Source organism: Mustela nivalis (assembly GCF_964662115.1).
Source record: "Mustela nivalis genome assembly, chromosome: 11".
NCBI classification, from domain to species: domain Eukaryota; kingdom Metazoa; phylum Chordata; class Mammalia; order Carnivora; family Mustelidae; genus Mustela; species Mustela nivalis.
In genome coordinates this window covers 34038836-34065742 of record NC_139030.1, presented here as the reverse complement: position 1 = coordinate 34065742, position 26907 = coordinate 34038836, and the positions used below count along the sequence as shown (strand labels likewise).

General features: G+C 35.7%; 1 protein-coding gene across 1 annotated transcript in view; it reads left to right on the top strand.

The window, feature by feature from the left end:
• The window catches only part of ITGAV (integrin subunit alpha V), a 103356-nt gene extending 77138 nt beyond the window's left edge, over positions 1-26218 (top strand). Inside the window, exons 18-30 of the mRNA XM_082690903.1 lie at positions 7623-7760; positions 9388-9455; positions 10106-10253; positions 10794-10886; positions 12612-12691; positions 13857-13937; positions 14357-14462; positions 15065-15223; positions 16236-16346; positions 21226-21339; positions 21441-21548; positions 22109-22231; positions 22490-26218. Of these exons, the coding sequence (XP_082547029.1) occupies positions 7623-7760; positions 9388-9455; positions 10106-10253; positions 10794-10886; positions 12612-12691; positions 13857-13937; positions 14357-14462; positions 15065-15223; positions 16236-16346; positions 21226-21339; positions 21441-21548; positions 22109-22231; positions 22490-22585 (1425 nt within the window). The 3' untranslated portion in view covers positions 22586-26218. The remainder of the gene's footprint in view (positions 1-7622; positions 7761-9387; positions 9456-10105; positions 10254-10793; positions 10887-12611; positions 12692-13856; positions 13938-14356; positions 14463-15064; positions 15224-16235; positions 16347-21225; positions 21340-21440; positions 21549-22108; positions 22232-22489) is intronic.
• Positions 26219-26907: the final 689 nt, after the last annotated feature.

Sequence of the window (26907 nt, the reverse complement as noted above, 5' to 3'; positions counted from 1 at the left end):
AATTTGAAAACATCAGTGAAGATTTGGAAGACAACATAATTAACAACCTCAATTTAACAGACCTATATAGAATACAAAAATTGACCATATATAGGTCACAAAGGAAGTCTAAACAAATTTCAAAAAGTTGGAATCATAGAAATATACTGTTTGATCATGGTATGGTTTTTAGAAAGCAATAAAAAAAGATAAATGGGAATTGGGAATTGTGATTTTAAATAACTTATGGATCAAAAAGATCATTATGGAAATTTACTTAGAAATGAATCATAATGAGGTGCTTGGGTGGCTCAGTGGGTTACGCTCTGCCTTCGGCTCAGGTTGTGATCTCAGGGTCCTGAGATTGAGTCCTGCACTAGGCTCTCTGCTCAGTAGCAGCCTGCTTCCTCCCTCTGCCTCTGCCTCTGCCTGCCTCTCAGTCTACTTGTGATCTCTTTGTCTCTGTCAAATAAACAAATAAAATCTTAAAAAAAAGAAAAGAAATGAATCATAATGAAAATTCTGCTTATCAAAATGTGTGGGATGTCACAGAAGCAGAAAATAAAGAACTGTATAGCCTTAAATTCTATTTAACTCAAATGAAATATTGATCAAGAAAAAATTGAGGGAAAACAGAACCAAAAAAATATAACTCCACAGAATAAGGAATTAAAAAGGGACATAGCTACAGGTAAAGAAGAGTTTACAATAATAGAATATTATAATAACCTTGTGCTGAGACATAGAAAAACTTAGACAAAACAAGGATATTCTTAGAAAATCATAACACAACTGCCAGAAGAAGAAATAGAAAACCTGAATAATCCATTAACCTTATAAATCATTTTAAAAATTGAGTTGACAGTTAAAAATCTTTACACAAAGGAAACACAAATCCCAAATGGTTTTATAGGTGATATCTACCAAACCAAGAAGAACAAGACATTCCAATATTAAGCTCTTTGAAGGAATAGAAGAATAGAAAGTACATGCAACTTAATTCTGTGAAGTTAGTATAATTGATATCCAGAATGTAGATATCATTGTGGAGGATAGTCCCAGCAAGAATTTCATGCCAGTGTTTCAGACAGACATAGATATAAAATTACTAAATTAAATATAAGCAAACTAAATCCTAGCCGTTTCTAAGAAAAGATAAAATAAGTAGACCTACTTTGATTTGTTCTAGGGTGGGTTAGCTTAAAAATATAGAAATATAACTTAACACATGAATAGACTGAAGAAAAACATGAATGTCTTAAATATAGGAAAAGCCTTTGATTAAATTAAATATTGAACAAGCTTCAAGGTAGAAGTTTTCCAAGATGGTGGAGGAGTAGGAGACCTGAATTTTGTCCCAGGAATTCAGTTAGCTAGCTATCAAATCATTCTGAATACCTGTGAACTCAACCAGAGATTTAACAAAAGAATAGATGCAACTCTATAAGTAGAAAAGCAATCAGTTTCTGCAAAGTAGGAAGTGCAGAGAAGTGATTCTAAGGCGCTATATGGGAAGATGAAATGCGTGTGGGGATGGTGGGGGAGCCTCTGTAAACCAGCACCGGTAAGTGACACAGCCCTGGAGCCCCAAATCAGAACTTTTAAAAGTTGTTCCAGTGAGGGACATCACTACCTTAAAGGAGCTCAGGTGGCAAAGCATGGTGGAATCCTAAGTGGGACATCCTAGGTGGAATCCTTTGGATCCCTGGAGTCACAGGAAGACCACAGGTGCCTGAGTGCAGCAGACTTCCCAGGCGTCAGAGGAGGGCAGCTGGCTGCAATCATCATGCCCAGAAGTGGGGTTATGGGGATACCATAAACTGTGAACCACAGCATGGTTAGGCAACCACTCCCTGAGCAAGGGCCCAGCAAGCACCAGAACCCCAGCAAAACCCACCTCCCTCCTTTGGGAGGAGCGGGAGGAGTGGTGCAGGTGGGTGCCATAGGAGTCTGCAGGGTTTGGAGACTCCAGACAGTCACTGAGATAGAAATGCTCAGTCACAGGCTAGGTAAGCTAGAGTGTGGACAGAGACCAGGGAGATAGGAGTGATTGCCTACTTTTCTCAGAGGGCACACTGAGTAGTTGGGAGTACAGGCTTTCAGCTCTGGGGCAGAGATTGGGAGGCTGCACTTTCATTTTCATCCTCTAAAGTGATGTGGAAAACCTTTAGGGAATTAAAGCCACATAGAGCAACTTAGAGCCATTTACTTAGTCTGGTCCCTTGGCAAGGGCAGTGCCAGTCAAGTTCTGTCCCAGGCAAAGACACCTTGAGAATCAGAGTAACAGGTCCCTCCCCAGAAGATTAGCAAAACATCCAGCTAAGATCAAGTTTAAGCAGCTGCAAAACTCCAGCGCTAGGGGAAAAGAGTATATAGAATTCATGTTTTTTTTCTCATGATGTAGTCTTTCCATTTCAGTTTTTTTTTCCTCTTTCCTTTTCAACCAGTTTCTTACTTTATCAACTGTTTCTTTTAAACATACAATATGTTATTTGTTTCACAGGTACAGGTCTGTGATTCAGCAGTCTTACACAATTTATAGTACTCGTCATTCAAGTCCAGAAGGCACAGAGAGTCACCCAAAAATCAGTAAAAATAGATCAACATCTTAACATATAATAGTGAAGCTTGCAAATCTCAGAGACAAAGAGAAAAAGTCCTGAAAGCAGTTCAGGGCAACCTTTACCTTAACCTACAATGGTAGAAACTAAACCACGCCTGCAAGAAATATTAAAGGGGATCCTCTAAGTGAAGAGAGAGCCCAAAGTAACATAGACCAGAAAGGAATAGAGACAATATACAGAAACAGTGACTTTACAGGGAATACAGTGACACTAAATTTGTATCTGTCAGTAGTTACTCTGGTAGATGGGCTAAATGCCCCAATCAAAAGACACAGGGTATCAGATTGGATAAATAGGCAAGACCCATCCATATGCTGTCTGCAGGAGATGCATTTTAGACCCAAAGCACCTCCAGAATGATAGTGAGGGGGTGGAGAGCATTTATCATGCTAATGGACATCAAGAGAAGGCTAGGGTAGCAATCCTTATATCATACAAATTGGATTTTAAACCAAGATTGTAATAAGAGATGAGGAAAAACCATTATAATTAAAGGGTCTGTCCAACAAGAAGATCTAAAAATTATAAATAATGATTCCCCATTATATAAACCAATTAATACCAAAACTAAAGAAATACTTTGATACTATTACAATAATAGTAGAGGACTTTAATACCCCACTCACTGCAGTGGACAAATCATCTAAGCAGAAAATCAACCAGAACACAGGGGCTTTGAATGGCACACTGGACCAGGTGCATTCACCTTGAGTGCACGTAGAACATTCTCCAGAATATGGGTCACAACTGATACCAAAAGATTGGAGTCATTCCCTGTGTATTTTCAAACCACAGTGCTTTGAAACTTGAACTCATTTACAAGAGGGAATTTGGAAAGAACTCAAATACATAGAGGCTAAAGAGCATCCTATTAAAAATGAATGGGTCAACCAGGAAATTAAAGAAGAATTAAAAAAATTATGGAATTATTTTTAAAAAAAGGAAAGAAATGAAAATGAAAGCGCAACTGTTCAAAATGAAACACAACAGTTCAAAATCTTTGGGATGCCACAAAAGCAGTCCTAAGAGGCAAGTATATAGAAATACAAGCCTTTCTCAAGAAACAAGAAAGGTCTCAAACATACAACCTAAGCTTACACCTAAAGGAGCTGGAGAAAGAGCAGCGCATTAAGCCTAAACCCAGTAGAAGAGAATTAATAAAGGCTAGAGAAAAAAAAAAAATAAGTGAATTAGAAATTAGAAACCAAAGAGTGGTAGAACAGATCATCAAAACTAGGAGTTGATTCTTTGAAAGAATAAGTGAGATTGATAATCTCCTGGCCAGACTTATCAAAATGAAAAGATAAAGGACCCAAATAAAATCATGAATGAAGAAGGAGAGATCACAACTAACACCAAAGAAATAAAACAATTATAAGAACATATCATGAGCAACCATATGCCAACAAATTAAGCAATCTGGAAGACATGGATGCATTTCCAGAAATATATAAACTACCAAAACTGAAGCAAGAAGTAGAAAACCTGAACAGATGCACAGTCAGGAAGGAAATTGAAGTAGTAATCAAAAATCTCCTCTAACAAGAGTCCAGGACCAGATGGCTTCCTAAGGGAATTCTACCAAACATTTAAAGAGGAATTAATACCTATTCTTCCGAAACTGTTTCAGAAAATAGCAATGGAAGGAAAACTTCCAGACTCTGTGAGGCCAGCATTACCTTGTTCCTTAAACCAGACCACAGCAAAAAGGAGAATTATAGACCAATATCTCTGATGAAAAATTCTCACCAAGATACTAGCCAGTAGGATCCAGCAGTACATTAAAAGGATTATTCACCACGACCAAGTGGGATTTATTGATGGGCTGCAAGGGTGGATTAGCATCCACAAATCAGTCAGTGTGATACATCACATAAATATAAGAAAGGACAAGAACCATATGATCTTCTTAATAGATTACACCTGATCAAAACTCTTCACAGTGTAGGGAAAGAAGGAACATATATCAATATCATAAAAGCCATATACAAAAAGCACACAGAGAATATCATTCTCAATGGAGAAAAACTGACAGCTTTTCCCCTAAGGTCAGGAGCATGGCAGGGATGTCCACTTTCACCACTGTTGATCAACACAGTACTTGAAGTCCTAGCCTCAAAAATCAGACAATAAAAAGACATAAAAGGCATTTAGTGGCAGAGAAGAAGTCAAACTCACAATCTTCGCAGGTGACATGATACTCTATGTGGAAAACTCAAAAGACTCCACCCTAAAATTGCTAGAACTCGTTTAGGAATTCAGCAAAATGGCAGGATATAAAATCAGTGCACAGAAATCAGTTGCATTTCTATATACTAACAATGAGCCAGAAGAAAGAGAATTTAAGGAGTCGATCCCATTTACAGATGGACCAGAAACTTTAAGATTACTGGAAATAAACCTACCCAAAGAGGCAAAGGATCTGTACTCAGAAGAATATAGAACACTCATGAGAGAAATTGAGAAAGACACAAAGAAATGGAAAAACATTCCATGCTCATAGAGTAGAAGAACATATATTGTTGTGAAAACGTCTATGCTACCTAGAACAATCTATACAGTCAATGAAATTGCTATCAAAATACCATCAACTTTTTTCACAGAGCTGGAATAAATAATCCTAAAATTTGTATGGAACCAGAAAAGACCCTGATTAGCCAAAGGAATTGTTGACAAAAGAAAACCAAAGCTGGTGGCATCATAATCCTGGAGTTAAGCTCTATTACAAAGGTATAATCATTAAGACAGTATGATACTGGCACAAAAATGGACACCTAGATCAGTGGAACAGAATAAGAACCCAGAAAAGGACACTCAGCTCTATCGTCAACTGATCTTTGACAAAGCAGTAAAGAACATCCAGTGGGAAAAAGACAAGTCTCTTCAACAAATGGTGTTGGGAAAATTGGACAGCCATATGTCAGAGGAATGAAACTGGACCATTTCCTTATACCATACACAAAAATAGACTTAAAATGGATGAACAATCTCGATGTGAGACAGGAATCCATCAAAATCCTAGAGGAGAACACAGCATCCTCTGTGACTTTGGTCCAGCAATTTCTTGCTAGATAGGAGTCCAAAGACAAGGGAAACAGGCAAAAATCGACTATTGGGACTTTATTAAGATAAAAAGCTTTCGCACAGCAAAGGAAACAGTTGACAAAGCCAAAAGATAGCCCTCTGAATGGGTGTAGATATTTGCAAATGTCTTATCAGATAAAGGGCTAGTGTCCAGGATCTATAAAGAACTTAGTCAAACTCAGCACACAAAGAACAGATAATCTGATCAATAAATGGGCAGAAGACATGAACAGACACTTCTGTAAAGAAGACATCCATATGGCCAACTGACACACAAAAAAGTGCTCCACGTCACTCGGCATCAGGGAAATAAAAATAAAAACCCACAGTTAGATACCACCTCACACAGATCAGAATGGCTAAAATGAACAAGTCAGGAAATTACAGATGTTGGTGAGGATGTGGAGAAAAGGGAACCCTCTTATACTGTTGGTGGAAATGCAAGCTGGTGCAGCCACTCTGGAAAACAGAGTGGAGGTTCCTTAAAAAGTTGAAAATTGAGCTATCCTGTAACCCAGCAATAGCACTAGTAGGTATCTACCCCAAGGATCCAAATGTAGTGATCTGAAGGGGCACCTGCACTGCAGTGTTTTATAGCAGCAGTGTTCTCAATAGCTAAAATGTGGAAAGAGCCCCATTGCCAATCGACAGATGCATGGATAAAGATGTGGTATATATATACATCAGAATACTACTCAGTCATCAAAAATTGAAATCTTGCCATTTGGAATGACATGGATGGATCTAAATGGTATGCTAAGTGAAATAAGTCAGTCAGAGAAAGACAACTACCATATGATCTCACTGATATGCAGAATTTAAGAAACAAAACAGGGGATTATAGGAGAAGGGAGGGAAAAATAAGATGAAATCAGAGAGGGAGACAAACCGTAAGAAAGCTTTAATCATAGGTTTTCTGATGGGGGAGGGTAACTGGGTGGTAGACATTAAGAAGGGGATGTGAAGTAATGAGCACTGGGTATTATAGAAGACTGATGAATCACCAAACTCTACCTTTGAGACTAATAATATACTCTTTGTTAATTAATTTAAATTTTAAAAATGTAGAACAAGAAAAAATTTATATGAACAAATACCATCATCTTACATTCAAACAAAGTCTGTCAGTACTTGTTTGTTGGTCATGATGTGAATTAATGGAATTACTGCTGATGGCAGTGTAAGTTGTAAAGACTTACGAAAATAATATGGTATGATTTTCTAGAGCTCAAAAATCTACTTGCCACTGTGTAGAATTGTTGTTTTTTTTGTTCTTGTTTTTGTAATAGCAAAAACAAAAAGCCCCAAACAATTCAAATAACCTTTGACAGGAAAATGAGTAATTATATTATGGGTTTAATATTTGATGAGATACTACTCAATAGTGAAAACTAACTTCAGCTATTTCCAACAGCATGGATGAATCTTAACAAGGGTCTTGAAGAGAAAGCAAATCACAAAAGAATACATATGACCTCTGTTTGAAATAACCTGGAAAAAAAAAAGCAAATGAAAAATACAATTTTTAAGGACAAATATACAATATAGTGAAATACTGAAAACAGGGAAATGATGTACTTAAAATGTAGGATGGTGGTAACCTCTGAGAAGAAGCGATAAGGGAACTCCTGGGTACCTTAAGCATTATTGGTAATATTCTAGTTATTTTGGTTGTGGAGCACCTGTTTTTTTAACACACCTTAAATATTTTTGTATGAATCAAGTTTCTATTATAAACAAAAACTAAGGGTTCTCACTGAATAATAAATCTTTTTGGGTACTCTTATTCTTACATAAGTGTAGTTTTTCAGAATTCTGGTAGAATTGGATCAGTGTTGTATATGGCTGGCTTTGTGTTTACACTTAGAAATTTCTCTAGATAGTTTGATGTCATAGATTGGTATTATCATTAATTAGGAGCTTTTTCGTTTCTAGGATGAATCCGAATTTAGAGACAAACTCACTCCAATTACCATTTTTATGGAGTACCGGTTGGATTACAGAACAGCTGCTGATGCGACAGGCTTGCAACCCATTCTTAACCAGTTCACTCCCGCCAACGTTAGTCGACAGGTACTATACTATCTCCACTTGTCGCTAATTTTATACTTTAATTTTTTTAAAGTCTTAAACTTCATCTTTTTAAATACCATAGGGGATTACTGTTTTTGATAAACAAATTTCATATCTATGTTTTCTTAGCTTTACATTTTAATTGTAAAAAATAGTATATGTGTACACATATGCAACCTCTTACATCTCTGTCATTTAATTAATTCATGTATTTTGTTTCATTCCAGTTAAATTGACAGTTAAGATCTGTGTCATGTAATTTTATTCTCTTCTGCATATCCCTTGTGACTTAGAAGAGGAATCTTTTCATTATTTTCCCCCTTTAAATCATTTTCTCTCTTCTTTTTGTCTGTGCCTGGGCTTGAAGCTTTTTGACTATTAACAATAGATGAGGAATGGCTTCTTCTTTTTCTTCTTTCTTCTTTTAAAAATTTTTAGATTCCTTCATTTCATATTCTGCCCAGCCTCTTCTGCTACTTCCCACTATTTCTTTCTTTTGGATTTTCCATACTGCTCTAGCCTCCAGATCTAAAGGGAGAAAATACAGGTTTTTTTTTTGTTTATTTCACCCGTCCTGGATTAGTTAATTTCAGTGCTTCTAGTCCCTTTTCCTTCATCTCCTTCCAAATGGCCATGAATATGCTGGACTCATTTTGTCCAGTTTCCGTTCCTTTTGGTGTGCCCATCAGAATTGCTTCCATGTGCCCATAGCTCCTTATTCTTTTACACTCTGCAGCCATATTTCCATGATGTTGACAGTGGCATAGTCTGCAACAAGAAATTCTGAAAGGGAAATTTGCTTTTCCCAAGATCATGCAACTTAGCTAGCAGCAGCAGGTTCATGCTGAATCCTCATTTCTTTTCTTCTTTTTTTCCCCAATCTTCATTTCTTTACTGTACTTTCTCTTCTGTATAGCACTTCATTCCAGAATCATAACAACTTAATTTGAGATAGAACTAAAATGTTTCAGCTAATTGTATTATATGCTGTGAGTGTTTTTCTTCTTTTTCATTCTTTTTTTTTTTTTAAGATTTTATTTATTTATTTGACAGAGAGAGAGATCACAAATAGGCAGAGAGACAGACAGAGAGAGAGATGAGGAGAAGCAGGCTCCCTGCTGAGCAGAGAGCCCTATGCGGGACTCGATCCCAGGCCCCTGGGATCATGACCTGAGCCGAAGGTAGAGGCTTAACCCACTGAGCCACCCAGGCGCCCCTCTTCTTTTTCATTCTTGACTAGCTACACTGACCTATTTAAAAATAAGCAGCCATGGGGCTCCTGGGCATCTGTCTTTTGAGCATCCGACTCTTGATTTCAGCTAAGTCATGATCTCAGGGTCCTGGGATCAAGCTCTGTATTGGGCTCTGCGCTCAGTGGGAAGTCTGCTTGAGGATTCTTTCTCTATCTCTCTCTCTTTCCCTAAAATAAATACATCTTTTTAAAAAAGCAGCCATGATATTTTTTACATTCAGGTATGCAAACAGGTTGATGAGTGTATATAAATATATGTGTGTTTATGTATATTCACATATACCTACATGTATATTGATATATATTGATTTACACTGCATATGTGTCCTACCTTGGTATATTTTCATGCAGAAACAATAAAATGCTTTTTTCTAGGCCCATATTCTGCTTGACTGTGGTGAAGACAATGTCTGCAAACCTAAATTGGAAGTTTCTGTAGATAGGTAAGTTTTGCTCCAAACAGTAAACAGTAGAACAAGAAATTTCAATGGAAGAACACACTTTTCTGTTGAAAACAATAGTATATTTTAATGTGAACTAGTTATAAAGGAGGATAATTCATGATTTTCTGTAGTAGTAAAGCTATTAGTATTGAACTTTGAAAAAATAAGCACTGTTTTCGCTGCTTGCCTAGGTTGACAAATCTATTTCCATACAGGATGAGCAGTGTTACAAAGTAATATCTCTTAAAGATATATTTCATTGTAGATACCCTGTTAACCACAGGAATCTGTTTAGTATTTTATGGTATATAAATTTTAAAGAATATTTTGAGAATCGTGACAGTGATTAATTCAACTTTTAGAAAAAAATTCAGGGAATTAATAAGTACCTACAAAGAGATACAAAATTACTTTGATAGATATGACTGGTAGTGATATATTAGTGGCATTAATTCTTTTTTTCATGAAAGAAGCATTGGATTTGCATTCAGTGTGCTATTTCCAGTTTTCTTTTGAGCCATGAAATAGGCTTAAAATATCTTGAGACACTGTTGAACATGTCAGTGCTATATATTTCTTTTGTTTCTTTGAACAGCTAAGCTCTCCCCGTGCAGTTTTTTTTCATTGTCTAGATTTGTATTAACTTGTAGTGATCAAAAGAAGATTTATATTGGGGACGACAATCCTCTGACATTGATTGTTAAGGCTCAGAATCAAGGAGAAGGTGCCTATGAAGCTGAGCTCATCGTTAACATCCCCCCGCAGGCTGATTTCATCGGGGTTGTCCGCAATAGTGAAGTAAGCACACTGCCTGTTTAAAAATTGAAACACACCCATAGATCTCATTAACATTAATGAGTTATTCCCCTATTTAGTGTGGTACAAGCTTAGCCATTCTACTTAAGGCTAAATTGCTAGGCAGTAGAGTGCCTGTCTTATATAATTCCTTTCAAGCCTAATACTTTGCATAATGCATTGATGGGACGTTTTTAGAATTGCTAGCTAAGTGCCTGAAACAAGGTCAGATAGATAAAGTGTCTTAGCCTGTCCATCAAATAATTTGTTAGGGGTAATAAGGTTATGTATCTAATCCTCTAGGGATCTTTTAGAAATACCTTTATACAGTTGTACACAATTGCAGTTGTACACAATTCTGGCTTCTCCCATACCCACTCCCCATTTGCTCAAATGGATGGATATATTTTTAAAATAAGAAACTTAACTATGCAACTGCATGATGTTGTCTAGGAATTTTATAGTGTGTTTTTTGGAGGTCATTAATTTATTTTCCTTTCAATCCCTTCCCCCCCCCCCCCCCGCCTTTTTTGGCTGTCAAAGGCCTTAGCAAGACTTTCCTGTGCATTTAAGACAGAAAACCAAACCCGCCAGGTGGTATGTGATCTTGGAAACCCAATGAAGGCTGGAACTCAAGTAAGATATTTTAACTAAATGGATTTTTTTTTCTTTTAAAGAAAAAAGCATATTTTTCTGTGGGTTTTTCCACAGAAATTTTTTTAATAAATATTTCAGAATGTCTCTGTAAATTGGTTTTAATTTAGAATGTAATGATTATCAGAGTTTGATTATAACTGAGAAAATATAATAATGGATTGCACTATTACACTGTATTCAATAAGCAGTGTTTACACTGCCTTCATTTTACTAAATGGATTGAAAACATGGGTTAAACTAAGGACCAAAATTGTAACTCTGATATTTTTACCAAATGATTTAATGAATCCTTAAAGCCATTCTGACAGATACCAAGACTCTCATTATTGTGATAGAATTATCTCATGAATTTGAAACTTTATCATCGTCCCAAATAGAATCAAAGAGCATCTTAGTTGGATCAGGCTCCCCTTGAAGTGGAGAAGGGAGCCCAAGAGTTTGAGAAAATGCACTCAATGGGTCTGCTTCTGAAATGCTCTAAAAAGTGAACAAACATATAGCTGGAGAACTCTTAGGATCAAGGAAAAATGGGAGTATATTTCATCTTACTTTTTTTCTTGCTACTTTTTCTGTACGATTTAATTATAGTACAAAGACTTTGGTAATCTGAAGATCTGTTTATCTTTCCTGTTAGATGATTATTTAAAGGTACAGACTTGGCAGCTAATAGTAGATAAGCCTTAGAGATATAATGCACAGCATAGTGAATATAAATAATCAACCTTGTGGTGGTGCCTGTGGCTCAGTCAGTTAAGTGTCTGACTATTGGTTTAAGCTCACGTCATGATCTCAGGGTCATGAGATCGAGCCCTGCATCCAGTGTAGATAATTTCAAGTTATTTCAAGTGGCTCAGTCCAGGCTTTATAAAGTGAGAGGTGGTTTGATGAAGTCCCCCCAGAAGTTCCATTTTTGTGTATCATAAATAATCCCCAAGAAGCCTGCTTTCTCTTACCCTGTTAGCTCAGTTCTTTTTTTTAAAGATTTTATTTATTTATTTGACAGAGACAGTGAGAGAGGGAATACAAGCAAAGGGAGTGGGAGAGGGAGAAGCAGGCTTCCTGCTGAGCAGGGAGCCTGACATGGGGCTCGATCCCAGGACCCTGGGATCATGACTTAAGTGGAAGGCAGACTCAACAACTGAGCCACTCAGGCGTCCCAGGTATTTTCTTTAAGAAATAATCCTCCTGTTCCCCTGCAGGAGTTAGGAGGATTATTGTTAGTGGAGTTGTGATAGGCATAGAGAAGTTCTGGCTCTAACCCTACCTCTCAAGCCTTGTGTAAGCCAGGTTCTCCCGCTTTTTAATAAAATCTGTTCATTCTTCCTTTCTGCTCCATTAACACAAGTTCAGTTGTTAATTTCCTGTCACCAAATCAGTGTGCAGAATTGCCATACTGTCACTGAATCAACAGATACACACTTTTGCATTTTTTATAAAGTTAATATTAGGTATTATTATGAGTAGATAAAATTATGTTAATAATTGTTAAGTAGGTTCCTTTATGATTGGCCCATGTATCTTAAATAAAAGAGATTCAATAGAAGATCAGATTTAATTATCTCTGTTAGAGTGTTTTCGGTTTTATTATAAGCTCAGAAAAACCCTATTTTGGAACAACCCTTTATATTTGGACATTGGAATTTAAATTTCACTGATTAGACATTGTTTTAATTAATATAGTGCTATCTCTTCCTCCCTCTTCAGCTCCTAGCTGGTCTTCGTTTCAGTGTGCACCAGCAATCAGAGATGGATACTTCTGTGAAATTTGATTTACAGATCCAAAGGTATGGAAACTTTTTTCAGTTTTTAATAACTACTGAGGAAATGTTACTTGTTATAAACATATTATGTAATATATTCTGAATGTTATGGAATAGAGTAGACTGAAATTTCAGTACTTGACTATATCATTTTTATTATTATTATTTTTATTTTTAAATTTTATTTTAAAAATTTCACTTATAATGTTTTCAAGGTTGATTATCATTTTTCAAAATAAAATAGTATTTATTGTTTTGTATAAATACATTAATGTCATAAATACTAAAAATACAGAAAATCTAGAAACAAATAGAAAACAATAATTACTCATAAATACCCCTGTGAACATTTTGTTATATATCATATTATATCAGTTTCTTTTACAGAATAAGATTCTTGAACACATCTCTATATGTTTAATCATTTTCCTTATTGGTGGACATTTAAGTTGCCAGTTTTGTTTTTTTTTTCCTCTAAGATTTTATTGATTTTGAGAGAGAGAGACCAAGCAAGCGGGCAGAAGGGCAAAGGGAGAGAAAGAATCTCAAGCAGGGGGTACCTGGATGGCTCAGTGAGTTAAAGCCTCTGCCTTCGGCTCAGGTCATGATCCCAGAGTCCTGGGATAGAGTCCCATATCGGGCTCTGCTCAGCGGGGAGCCTGCTTCCCTTCCCCTCTCTCTGCCTGCCTCTCTGCTTACTTGTGATCTCTGTTTGTCAAATAAATAAATAAAATCTTTAAAAAAAAAAAAAAAAAAGAATCTCAAGCAGACTCTGTGCTGAGCATGGAGCCAAACACGGGCTCCATCCCATGACCGTGAGATCAAGACCTGAGATGAAATTGAGAGTTGGATACTTAAGGCACCCAGGCACCCCTGCCTCTAATTTTTTTTTCAAACTGTGATGAACATCTTTGTAGAAAATATGTTTTTCATTTTTTATTATGCAATTTTAAAAATCAATATTTCTATCCTAAGAATAATTTGAGTTTTGAGCTTGTAAACCAAAGTAAAAGAAGTAAAATTTGATCATTTTGGAATTAAATGCCAATGAAAATCATTTTTAGTAGTTTTTTCCTTTCTTTGTTGCTTTTAATTTGTTCATTTTTCATTTCACTGCATTTGCCTCTGTAGGTCTTTGATGATGATCATGCTTAGTTCAGGCCTAAATGTGTATTTTTTTCTTTTTCAGCTCCAATCTCTTTGACAAAGTAAGCCCAGTTGTTTCTTACAGAGTTGACCTCGCTGTCTTAGCTGCTGTTGAGATAAGAGGGTCAGTATGATGACTGAGTTGAGTGTCTCATTCTTGTGAGATTTAAACTGCTTTAAAATGCAATTACTTTTTAAAAGCAACCGTTGAGGCTCAGTAGCTTCTTGCGGGAAGTATCCCTCCAAGTTTCATGGTAGTTTTACTAGCGCTATAGCTTCTGTAGAAATAAGGTCCTAGGTGTATTCCAAAGCCCCAAATATTTATTTGGTAACCTCTGGAAATAAACCAGATATGGCAACAGCAGGCACAAAATAAGTGTGTTGAACTTTTATGGGACTTCATTTGTCAATTCACCTATTACATTAGATTCAGTAATGAGTACCTTGTGTGTAGGTATGTGTGGGTGTTCACAGATACATACAGCTTTTTTTCTTTTAAATATGTATATTTTTAATTGGTAATGATTTGATTCATTTGAATAGAGTTTCAAGTCCTGATCATATCTTTCTTCCAATTCCAAACTGGGAGCATAAGGAGAACCCTGAGACTGAAGAAGATGTTGGGCCAGTTGTTCAGCACATCTATGAGGTTTGCCATTGTTAGCTTTAACTGATACATGGTAGAGAGCCTTTAAAGAGAACAGATAGGCTACTTATAAAAAACCAAATCTGCACAATGATTATATAAACTGCATTGTTTAAGGATGTATCAGAACTTTCTTTGAATTGTTTCCCTATTCAGAAGTTCCTTTTTTAAAGACAAATAGCTTCAAGTGGTTAAAGAATGCAGTTTATACAAATTGTTGTCTAAAACCAGTTACTTCTACTTGAATAAAAGCAATAGGTCATCATTGAGTATTTTCATATGGACGTTTTGCAGTTCTAACTAAAAATTAAAAGTGCCTGTAGCAGATCATCAGAATTTTCTTCCTACAGAAAGAAAATCTTCTATGCCATCTTTCATTTGAAAACTTTTTCATATTTTCCTCTTGTTACATATTTTCATCCTGACATATACCGCCCTATAGTAGAGACAAATGCTGAGTTTGATCTCCTTTGGCCAGTAATGATCATGTTGTAATGTCAGAGTAACTTTGGAACTTCTGCTGTAATTCAGCTAAAATTGGTGTAGGGGGAGGATTACGGAATAGATTTTTGCTCAAAGGATTTGCATTTTCTTTGCCCCATCAGTTGAGAAACAACGGTCCAAGTTCATTCAGCAAGGCAATGCTGAATCTTCAGTGGCCTTACAAGTATAACAATAACACTTTGTTATACATCCTTCAATATGAAATTGATGGGCCAATGAACTGCACTTCAGATATGGAGATCAACCCTTTGAGAATTAAGGTAATGTGCTTAATAGCAACTTTTTATTATGATGATATTTAATGCTTTTTCTTTCTAGATCTATGAGAGCAATGTATGAAATAAAATATTTATTTATTTTTGAAGATTTTATTTATTTATTCGAGAATGAGAGAGAGATGAGCAGAGGGGAGGGGTAGAGGGAGAAGCAGTCTCCCTGCAAAGCAGGGATCCCGATGCAGGACTTCGATCCCAGGAACCCTGGAATCATGGCTAGAGCGGAGGGTAGACACTTAACCGACTGAGCCACCCAGGTGCCCAAAATAAAACAATTATTTTAATAACACAAACCCATTCTACAAAAATACTTTACTTCATAACCAGTACACTAAGGATTAAATTGTTTATTTGTATAACAAGTAAGGATTAATTCCTTACTCTGAGAAGTCCTATTGAATTATTTATTTATGGAGAGACCCAGTTTGACTTTGGTTCCATTGCATTGTGGTTTATCCACATATGATATTGCGACGGGGTGTTTTGTCGTTCAAATTTTTGTCTGTGGAAAAAGATCTAACATTTTACTTAACCCTGCTCTTTTGACTTCCGTGTCTTGGAAAAATGTCATTTTATGGAATTCTGTACTTTTGGACGTAGTCCTCTCCATCCTAGCACATGTCTTTGGATAAGAAGCTATTGCCCAACTTGGACTAAGGAAAGCTAAGAAAACAGAACAAAAGGCTCTTTTGAAATGATATATATTCATGATTAACACTTACCACAGTTGTGCACGGTGAAATTTCAGGCTGTTCCCTTGTGTTTTATCCGTGTCTCCCCTAGCTGTGCAAGGGAAGAAGAAAATCATAGGTAGGCAGAGGTAACTTTCCATATATTAAGGACTCTCTGTGCTTACTTTCTACCATATACTAAGTGGTAAATTTGTCCTAACACGTTTTCAGCCACCGTGTTTTAATCACATATAATGGTTTATGCCAAACATCAATGCAAAAATGTTTTCCAGTGTTATATATCACCAGTTTCTCTGTAACCCTAGATCTCAAATTCACAAACCGAAAAGAATGACACAGTTCCTGGGCAAGGGGACCGGAACCATCTCATCACCAAGCGGGATCTCACCCTCAGTGAAGGAGATGTTCACACTTTGGTAAGCACCATTTCAACAACAAGTACTTTAAACATTTAAAAATATGTGATTATAGAACCAATGCCAAAGAACACTTCAGAAATAACAACAGCTGTGCTTGGAAGAACCACATATATTTTTATACTATTCATTCCTCTTATTTTCCTGTTCCTAGTCAAATTAATGCCAGATTTTCTTCAAATGATCTATCTTTGTAGATGGTAATAAAAGTATTTTATATTCCAGCTTATTTTTCTAGCTGTACTCCAACTGATCTCTTTCCTGACCTCATCCTAATCTTGGAGGCTTTAGTGCAGTATTGGGAGAAAAACCCAGGAGTCCTCAAGAAAAATGAATTAAAAGAATAATTAGCGGGGCGCCTGGGTGGCTCAGTGGGTTAAAGCCTCTGCCTTCGGCTCAGGTCATGATCTCAGGGTCCTGGGATCGAGCCCCACGTCGGGCTCTCTGCTCAGCAGGAGCCTGCTTCCTCCTCTCTCTCTCTCTGCCTGCTTCTCTGCCTACTTGTGACTCTCTGTCAAATAAATAAACAAAATCTTAAAAAAAGAAAAAAAAAAGAATAATTAGCATTATGATCAACTTTTGTTGAGTCCGTCTGTGTAAGGAATACAATGTTATAATATGGCTTATCATTTACGTTTTTGAAATTTAACAGATCTGCAAACCATCAGCTAGTGGGGAATCCAGTATCGTGTTTATATTCATTAGCAAACACCAATTACCTTCTTGTCACCACATTCCATAGGTCTTCTTAGTTTTCATCTGCCTCAACTCTCAGTGACTTTTGGCCCTGTTTGTCACTTCCTCTCTTGTGCCATCACTCCTCATTCACTTCTGAGACACGGCTCTCTTGACTCTTCACCTGTCACAACTAGCAGTTTCTTGTTCTTCACTTCCAGACCTTTAATTCTATAGTATTCCAGGGCTCACATCTCAGATTTCTTACCTACTCCACGTACATTCATTCATTAGATCTCTGCCTTCCAATACTATAGACACCAGGAACATTTCAAGTAGCCACATGTGGCTCTTGCTTTGGGAGGCAGAGATATCTTCATACTGGTGATTTCCATGATTATAGGAAGCTCTGATCAGACAGTGCTATACTAGAGGATGTTACTCACTCTCATGGCTATAAATACTATCTCTGTGTGGATGACTTCAATTTATATTCCTAACCTGATCCCAGGCATTGAACTCCAGACTCCATTATCCAACTGCCTACTGGAACTCCTCTTAAATATTTATTAGTAATCTTAAATTTAATCCCAAGAATGTACCCCTGAGTTTTCCTGACTCTGCTCTTTCTATAGTGTTCCACATCTTAGTAATCCATTGTCAAAACCTGGGAATTGTGATTGATTCCTGTTTTTCTCTCAGATCTCACATCCTATATATTAGCCAATGCTATCAATACCTACTTTCAGATTACCCTTCTCAGCAGCTATACCCCTGTTATAGCCTTACCCAGGCTACCTTCCCCTCTCACTTCGATTATTGCCAGACTTCTAGTTGGACTCCATATTTGTCTTTTTCCCCCATTACCGTTTATTTGCGAAATAGGAACCATAGTGATTTTTTTAAATGGTGAAGAGGTCATGTTAATCCAGTGCCTTCCCATATAAGTCAGAGAGGAAGCCAGAGCATCTAAAGCTTTTAAGCCCAACAAGATCTAGGCCCTTAGAACTTGCTGGCTGCGTTTTCTCTCCTTACTCTGCTCCTCATATTTTGGCTACCTTAGTTTTTCATTGAATAGACATCCCCAAACATGTTTCTGCATCCAGGCTTTGAAAATTTTTCTCCCATCTGCCTGGAATGCTCTTTAGGGGGAATGCTCCTTGTCCAGATAAAACCGTGGCTTATGTTCCCATCTCCTTCCAGTGTTCTTAAATGGCAGATTATGACAGGACTTCCCTCACCAACCCATGTGAAATAGAAATTACTTTTAACCCCCACCCCACTTTTCATTCTGTACGTTATCCTCCTATAGAACTACATTTTTAAAAAATTGAGATAAAACTTACATGATATAAAATTCACCATTTTGACCAATTTACAGTATGCAATTGAGTGATTTTTAGTATATTCGTGACATTGTGCAACCAGTACCATTATCTAATTCCAGAACATGTTCATTGCTTCAAAGAGAAATACTGTACCCATTACATAGTCACTACCCATTCTTCCAGAACTGTTACCAGTTCCGGCAACCACCGGTTTGCTTTCTGTCTCTAAGGATTTGTCTGTTCTGGACATTTCATATACATGAAATCATATGATACGTAATCTTACATGTTTGGCTTCTTTGACTCAGTTTAATGTTTTTAAGGTTCACCATGTTATAGCATATAGTAGTACTTCAGTCATTTTTTATGGCTGAATAATACTCCATTCTGCGGATATATGACATTTTGTCTGTCTGTTCATTGGTTGACGAATATTAAGATTGTTTCTTTCTACTTTTTATTTACTTTCAATAGTGCCATTATGAGCATTCGTGTACATGTTTTTGTGTGTATATATTTTCAGTTCTCTTGGAAATAAACATAGGAGTGCATTTGGTGAACTCTATTTAACTTTTGAGAGACAACAAACTTTTCCAAAGTGGTTGCACCGTTTTTATTCTCAACCAGCAATTCCATTTTTCCACATTCGCTATCACTTGCTCTTTCCTTAAAAAAAATTGTTTTTTATTTTGTTTTATGGTCATCCTTGTCAGTGTGAGGTAGTGTCTCATTGTGGCTTTATTTGTATTTCCTTAATGACTAATGATGTTTAGCATCTTTTGAGTTGTAGGTTTTCTTTTAAGAAATGTCTTTTCAAATTCTCTGCCCATTTCTGTTTGTTTGTTTATTTAAATTTATTTATTTTAGAGCAGAGGGGGAGTAGCAGTGGGAGAGGGGAAAAAGTATCCCAAGCAGACTGACTCAACAATGAGCACGGAGCCCAACACAGGGCTCCATGCCATGACCCCGAGATCATGACCTGAGCTGAAACAAAGAGTCAGTTACTTATCCAGCTGGGCCACCCAGGCACCTCATTTTGCCCATTTTTAAATTGGGTTGTTTGCCTTTGTTGTTAAGTCATAAAAAGTTCTTTATATATTCTAGGTACTTCTCTTTTCAGAACTATTATTGCACATATTTTTTCCTATTTTGTAAGTTGTCTTGTCACTTTCTTGATAGTATCCCTTTGATGCAAAAAGTTTTCTAATTTGAAGATGTTCAGATTTGTCAAACTTTTTTCTTCTTTTGTTGCTTCTGCTTTTGCTGTCCCAGTTAAGAAACCATTGCCTAACCTGAGATCCTGAATATGTACACCTAAGTTTTTTGTTTTTTTAAATTTCATACTTCTGAGTCTTATTTTGATCTATACATGTATCTTTATGCAAGTACCAAATTGTTTTGATTATTTTAGCTCTGTAGTTAGTTTTGAAATTGAGAAGTATGAGTCCTTGAACATTTTCTTCTTTTTCAAGATTGTTTTAGCTATGGGGGGTTCTTTGGAATTCCATATGAATTTTAGGATCAGCTTGATCATTTCTACAGAAAAGGTAGTTGGAGTTTTGGTAGCAGTTTTGTTGGATCTGTAACAGTTTAGGAGTGTTTTCATCTTAATAATAGTAAGTCTAACAGTTTTTGAACATGAGGTATTTTTCCATTTATTTAGGTCTTCTTTAATTTCTTTAAAAAATATTTTGTGCTAGTAAGTGTATGCAAGTCTTGCACTTTCTTGGTTAAAATACTTCTATGTATTTTATTCTTTTGGGATGCTCTTTTTTAAATAGAATTGTTTTCTTAATTTCATCTTCAGAATTTTCATTATTGGTATATAGAAATACAAGTTATTTCTATATTAGTCTTGCATTCTGTACCTTTTCTGTACTTGTTTATTAGCTCTAATAGTTTCATTGTGGATCTTTAGTGTTTGTATATAAGATCCTGTCATCTATGAACAGATAGCTTTACTTCTTCCTTTCCAATTTTGGTACCTTTTATTTAATTTAATTTTTTTCTTGCTTAATTGTACTGGCTAGGGCCTTCTGGACAATTTGGATAAAAGTGTCATGCGTGGGCACTGTTGTCTTGTTTCTGATCTTAGGGGGAAAGCGTTTTTCTTTCGCCATTAAGTGTGGTGTTAGCTACCAGCTTCTCACAGATGCCCTCTCCTGGGTCGTGGAAACTTAGTTATTCCTTGTCATTGACTAGTGGTACTACTTACTGGATAGCATTGTTGTGTAACTATGCATGTGACAGGTCTAATGCAGTTTGACCAGCACATGCAAGGTGGTCATTATTTCTTATCTTTGACTGCCTGCCTTCCAGTTATTGATAAAAACACTGAATGTAAACATCAGCATGCCACTTGATTTCTATGGGTCTGACATGGCATAGCTGTTAAGATTCATTCTGCTTCTTTTCTTTTCCATAGGCATAGAATGATCTGATTTTTATGGCTTATTATAATCATCATGCTCTGGGTTTACCTAAGAATATTAATTTCTAGAAGAATGTTGACTTCTGGCCATAAAAATACATCTTTTAATATTATAGATCTTATCTTTATATAACAAATCACATTAAAACCATTCCCTTTATTTTTATTTTAGTATTTTTTTTTAAGTAGGCTCCATGCCCTGTTTGGAGCCCAACATTGGGCTTGACCTCAGAACCCTGAGATGAAGACCTGAGCTGAGACTGAGTCAGACACCTAACCAGCTAAGCCACCCAGGCGCCCCTAAAACAAAAAGCATTCCTAGACTCCACTATTAGCCTATCATTTTAAATATTATTCTTATAAGGCAAAAGAATCTGGATCATCTCTTTATTCCTCACATAAAACAACATTACTTTTCTTGTAAGTGAAGAATTCGTTTTGGCAGGGTTGTGGAGTTGCTGAGTGCCTGAAGATTGTCTGCCAGGTTGGACGACTAGACAGAGGAAAGAGTGCCATCCTGTATGTAAAGTCCCTGCTCTGGACTGAGACCTTTATGAATGTAAGTAGGCAGATAACAGCCTTCAGCAGTCTATCCATTTTCTCCAAGACATGAAAAAGGCCTCACATCTTGGAAATCATTTCATTATCATTTCCATACAGAAAGAAAACCAGAATCATTCATACTCTCTGAAGTCATCTGCTTCTTTTAACGTCATTGAATTCCCTTATAAGAACCTTCCAATTGAGGATATCTTCAACTCCACATTAGTAAGTCATTGATTTGGGGAAATGGGATAACTGTACTCAGTTCAATGCCATAGATTTTTATTTTATTTTATTTTAAATAATGACACCCAAACTATTGTAAAAGTTACCTGGTAGGCTTGTAACCTAGTTAAATATTACTTTACTCCCTCACCCCAGAATTATTAAAGGTAGATGTTTTTACTTTAGCATCCCTATGTAAGAGATTTCATGGGGAATTTTTCCCCATGAAGTTAGAAAGTTGGAAATTAACTATAAAAGGTGAAGGTGAAAGATTTTAAAGATCTATAATTTAAAAATGGGACCAATACATCAAAGCTGGATATTCAATTCTTTAAAATTTTTTAAAAGTCACTTCAGAGGTTCCTTGAAGTTAACTTGCTGTTGGGAATTTTATGTTGCGTATGTGCCTGCTTCAGTACCAAATACATAATCACAGATTATCATATATAAGAAAAGAAAATGTGAATACCATTAAAACAAAATGTAATAGGCATTCAGACATTTGTTGAGTGGTTTAGTGAACTATGTTTAAAACTCAAAACCTTTGCCCCCCCCAACAGGTTACCACTAATGTCACCTGGGGCGTTCAGCCCGCACCCATGCCTGTGCCTGTGTGGGTGATCATTTTAGCAGTGCTTGCAGGATTGCTGTTACTGGCTGTTTTGGTATTTGTAATGTACAGGGTAAGTAATGGACTTGGGAAGAGCAGCAGGGAGGAGAAGCAGAAGAAAAGGGTACGGGAGGGAGGGAAAGGAGGAAGAATAGAAAAGAAGGGAAGGAAGAAAGGGAACTTTAATGCTGCATGATGAGCACCATATATTTGAAGGGAGAAAAGTTGTATGAGGTGCTGCTCAAATTTTCTTGGTGATAATACAGTCACTTAATACTTTGAATTTTCTTCACTGATATGGTGGTAATGTTCGTTTTTCTTCACCTAACAGATGGGCTTTTTTAAACGTGTTCGGCCACCTCAAGAAGAACAAGAAAGGGAACAGCTTCAACCTCATGAAAATGGTGAAGGAAACTCAGAAACTTAACTGTGATTTTTAAGTTATGCTACATCCTGACCCATTAGAATCACTGACTTCCTTACAGGTTTCAGTTTCTTTTGCAAAGATTAAAATCCCAAGACTGTACTGCTGATGGTGCCCATGGGTGTTAACCACAAAACAAGAGCAATATTTGTCAACCTTTTTGTAATAATTAAGTTCAGATGTACGTGTAATACACACCCACTGACTTGTGTTTTTAGGTATTTAAATAATAAAATTTCAAGTGATAGTTCTTCAATGTACATAAGACAGGTAGTGCCTGAGTTACCACTTTATATAAAATAGTACCTCCTACAATTATTGTTTCTGATTTTGTATGTTGATTTTGTTGTTTGTTATTGCTTTTGTTGTTTTAAAGCAATCCATATTTGGACCTTAGGATCCACATCTTTTGTACAGGAATTTATTGTTAATATACATTACACTACAGTTGAGTTTTTAAGCTACTAACTTTATAACTGCATGAACTTGGATTTTAACATTACCTATGTAGTAGAACTTAAAAAAAAAAAAAAGAAAAAAAGCATGGTCCATCCAAATTCTTTGCTTTAATAGTAAAGATACAGTATTTTTAATATAAAAATTGGGTACATGCTATTACATTTTAATTTTTGTTTAATCCACAGTCCATTTCCTTACATTTTAATTTGTATGTTTAGGTTCTCTTTCAAATCCTTTAAGCCAACCTGTACTAAAAATTCTATGATCAGAAATGCCTCTTTTGTGTAATAGTTTAATTTCCTCTCATCATCTTCATGCTTAAAGCCATATGCAGTTGGGAATTGTTTCCAAAGTACATGTATTCCATTGTATTAGTCCAGCTATTTACAATACAAAGAAAAGCATTTAAATTAAAAGACTGTAGTTCTTTGATAAAGTTGCTTATTTGTAGTATGCTCTTAGAGCAAGGATTTTTAGTTGACATTAATTTATTTTCTTCTTATATATGTATTCTTCCTTATATTTCCAAAACTTTACTGAGAATGGGCTAAGATCAGTGAGGAATCTTTACAAATTACAGGAACCTGCATCCAACCTCCCAACCCCACAAGAAATGCTTGGAATTGAAATTCCTAACGTAGCTTGCTGGTGTGCTTTAGAAATAGCATGATGCTACTTATATGGGTATTACCTTAGTTTCGATGAAGTATCATGTGGAAAACCAGTCTCAGCTATCAAAATAACTATAAAAGTTACTTTTATAAGCAATTCAGGTTACTGGGAGCCTTTTAAAACTTTTGTAGTTTTATTAGCATAAATTACTTTTTTAGGATTTTTTATATAAAAATTGCACAGGTGGCACGTTGTCGTTTTATATGCCTGTAAGATGATGATTCTTCTGGAGGAATATGTGATTTATTCACAGTTCCTCAAGGTCTGGGAATGACTCCTAATTGTACCTATTTTTGTGCAATTACATCACGTTATTCTTTAGAAATTGAGAGTTTAATAGGTTTTTAACTGCTGTCCTCATTAGGCAATGATAAATATTTCCCTCAAATAATTGAATATTTTTCTGTTTTAAAAATAATTGAAATTTATCTTGCCATATCTTGTGTTCTAATTCCTTACACAAGTGGCTAAGCTAGAATGTATTCATAAAACAGAGGAACACATGTTATATATGTTAGAACATGCTAAGACCCTGTATTTCGCTTTAATGAATCTCAAAATTAATAGGTTTGTAGTATAGATTTTAGTAGTAGCTTAAAAGATCTTAGTCATATGCAATAAGTATTTTTACTACCAATGAGTCTAAAGTTTTTTAAGAAGAAAACCTTTTATCCCAGGGTCTGCCACCGAACAGTCACTAAGTTAACAACTTTCACTACCTGTTTTCCCACCTAATAGTAGTCATCCTTGAAAGTATATGTTGAATAAAATTCACTCTTTTAAAAAAACTTAACTGTTCACTTTTGCATGTTCTGTTCCTTTTATGACCTCTATCTCCAGGTATAATCTTGTATGGGAGACTGAAGGATGTTATTATTGGAAGCATGATGTTTTAAGTTCCCTTTTATGAAATGTAGTTTTAAGCAGTAGTATTTTCTTTTAAAAAATGAAAATGCATATCTCTACAAAAATGTGGTAGAAGAATGATTTGGAAGCTTACTCTTTGAGAAAATATTTGGGAAATTGTTGGGATTCTTTTTACCCTGAAGCAGCATGTGAATGTATTTGGTTAAAATGTCAGCCAATAGTTCTATGAAAACTTTTAATTTTCAAACATTTTAAATGCTACTATTTATGATTTATTGAGAATTAAAATCCATTTTGAGTGTAAAATTTTAATGATCTGATCTGTTTTAAAAAACATAAGTGAGATAGGGAGTATTTATAGCATTTAATATTGGTAAGAACTTGATTCTGTTGTCAATTTCTTATGTAAGCATTTATTTCAGAATTGATATTTTGAGAAACATTTGTGTGAGGGATATTCTTTCTTTTTTTCCCCTTTACCTTTCTCTTATGATGAATTATTATTTTATTATGATGATGACTGTTATTTTGATATAGGTCTTCATAATTCTGAAGGATAAAACAATTAAAACTTTAGTGCCACAATTTTACCTATGTTTTGAAACTACTACTTCATAGTAAATTCTCATCAATACTTCATATAACAAGAAAATTGAAGTATTAGTAAAAGAGACTGTACTTATACTGACTTCCTTAAGAGGGCTGTGAAAGACTTGTGATAGTTAATGATGACCCCAAGAGAGATTTCAGTGGCAAAAGTACAGTATATACTAGATCAGCTGCTTTATATAAGGCAAACAGACTGTAAGTTGATAGACACTTTTTTGTTGCAAAACACAGTGCCAAGCTTGGAGAAGAAGAATAATTGGAATTTTTGAAATACATGTGTATAACCATTGCCAATCTTAATGTTACTTTGTATGTTCTCTTGGATAGTTTGTATATGTGGTAGTTTGGCAAATAAAAAAATGTGGAATTCAGAAATCGAATATAGGATCAAAAATGGCAAATAAAATAACTTAATACTCAGTGTTTTGGAGACAAGCCCTTTTAATTTGTTGATATGCTAGTTTGGACAATGAACCCCAGGCATATATGCTTGTATTTCTTTGTAATTTCTTGATATGTAATGAGCTTCTTGGGAAAGGTACCAAATCCTTGATATTCGTTGTCATTGTTCTCAAGTGCAATATAACAATGTAACCAAACCTAGATAATTTTCAGAGTCATTGTTAATTTAGTAAACCTAATCTAAACAGACTTAAATTTATTAGAATTTTGGTTAGTAGGAAGGAGGGATTCTGCTATGGATATACAAATAAAGTTATTTACCCCTAAAAGATACCTTCTACATTTTATTTCAGGTTGGACATGACCTATTCCCTACTAGTTTTGAAACACTTTGAAATATCTTAAACTAACTTAGAACTGTATATCAAATTAATTTGCTACCTAATAACATAGTAATTTTCTTTGTTTAGCTTCTCTTATGATCACCCACATTGGGTGAGACATAAAACGCGTGTCTTCTAAAAACTTGTCATTGCTGACTTGATTTAGTTAAAACCGGTACAGTGTTTTACTTAGTTTCCAATTTGTAACATGTGTCTGTTCAATAAACTTGAGCATATGGTGCCACTTTTGTGTATATTTTCCTTTGTGATCACAGTTTTGTTTTTTAATCACATGAGCCAGCAATAATGGACTAAGAGGATGACCTCAAAGAGGTGCCTCTTTGAAAGTCTGAATTCCTTATGAGTGTTATTTATTTGAAAAAGGGTAACACAAAAAGAGCAAAATGAACCTAAGTTTAAAATACACCAATTACAAATCACAGAATTTTAAATTTTAAAATTGAAAAGGGGTTTCCATTTCCAAGAATGGCAAGGTAGCTTTTATCAGATAAAAATGATAAGTGATGAACAAAAGAAGGGGGGAGAAAACCTTTTTGAAAACACTGAAGTTAGTAAAAGCAGCTTGACAGAAACTGGAGTGGATTTGATTATTAAAGAGGGGAACCACCTTTTTTCCTGGAAGTTACTTTCTGTTGTTGGATAGAATACAAGCAGAAAAGGGTCCTTATTTTCCTGGAATGATGGGACTGCCATCATAGATAAAAGTTGAGGAAAGGAGCTGCATTGTGGAAGGGAGGAATGTTTTCCCCTCAAATCCTTTTCTGACCCTTTCCATGACCCTGCTTTAGTGAGACTCCAAGGGGTCCAAAAGGAAAACAGCAGGTGGAAGTTTGGAAGAGCTGAACAGTTAATTCAGCTACTGTCTACTGTAGGAGAAATGAGATTGGTGAAATTGGAGACTGGAGTGAGAAG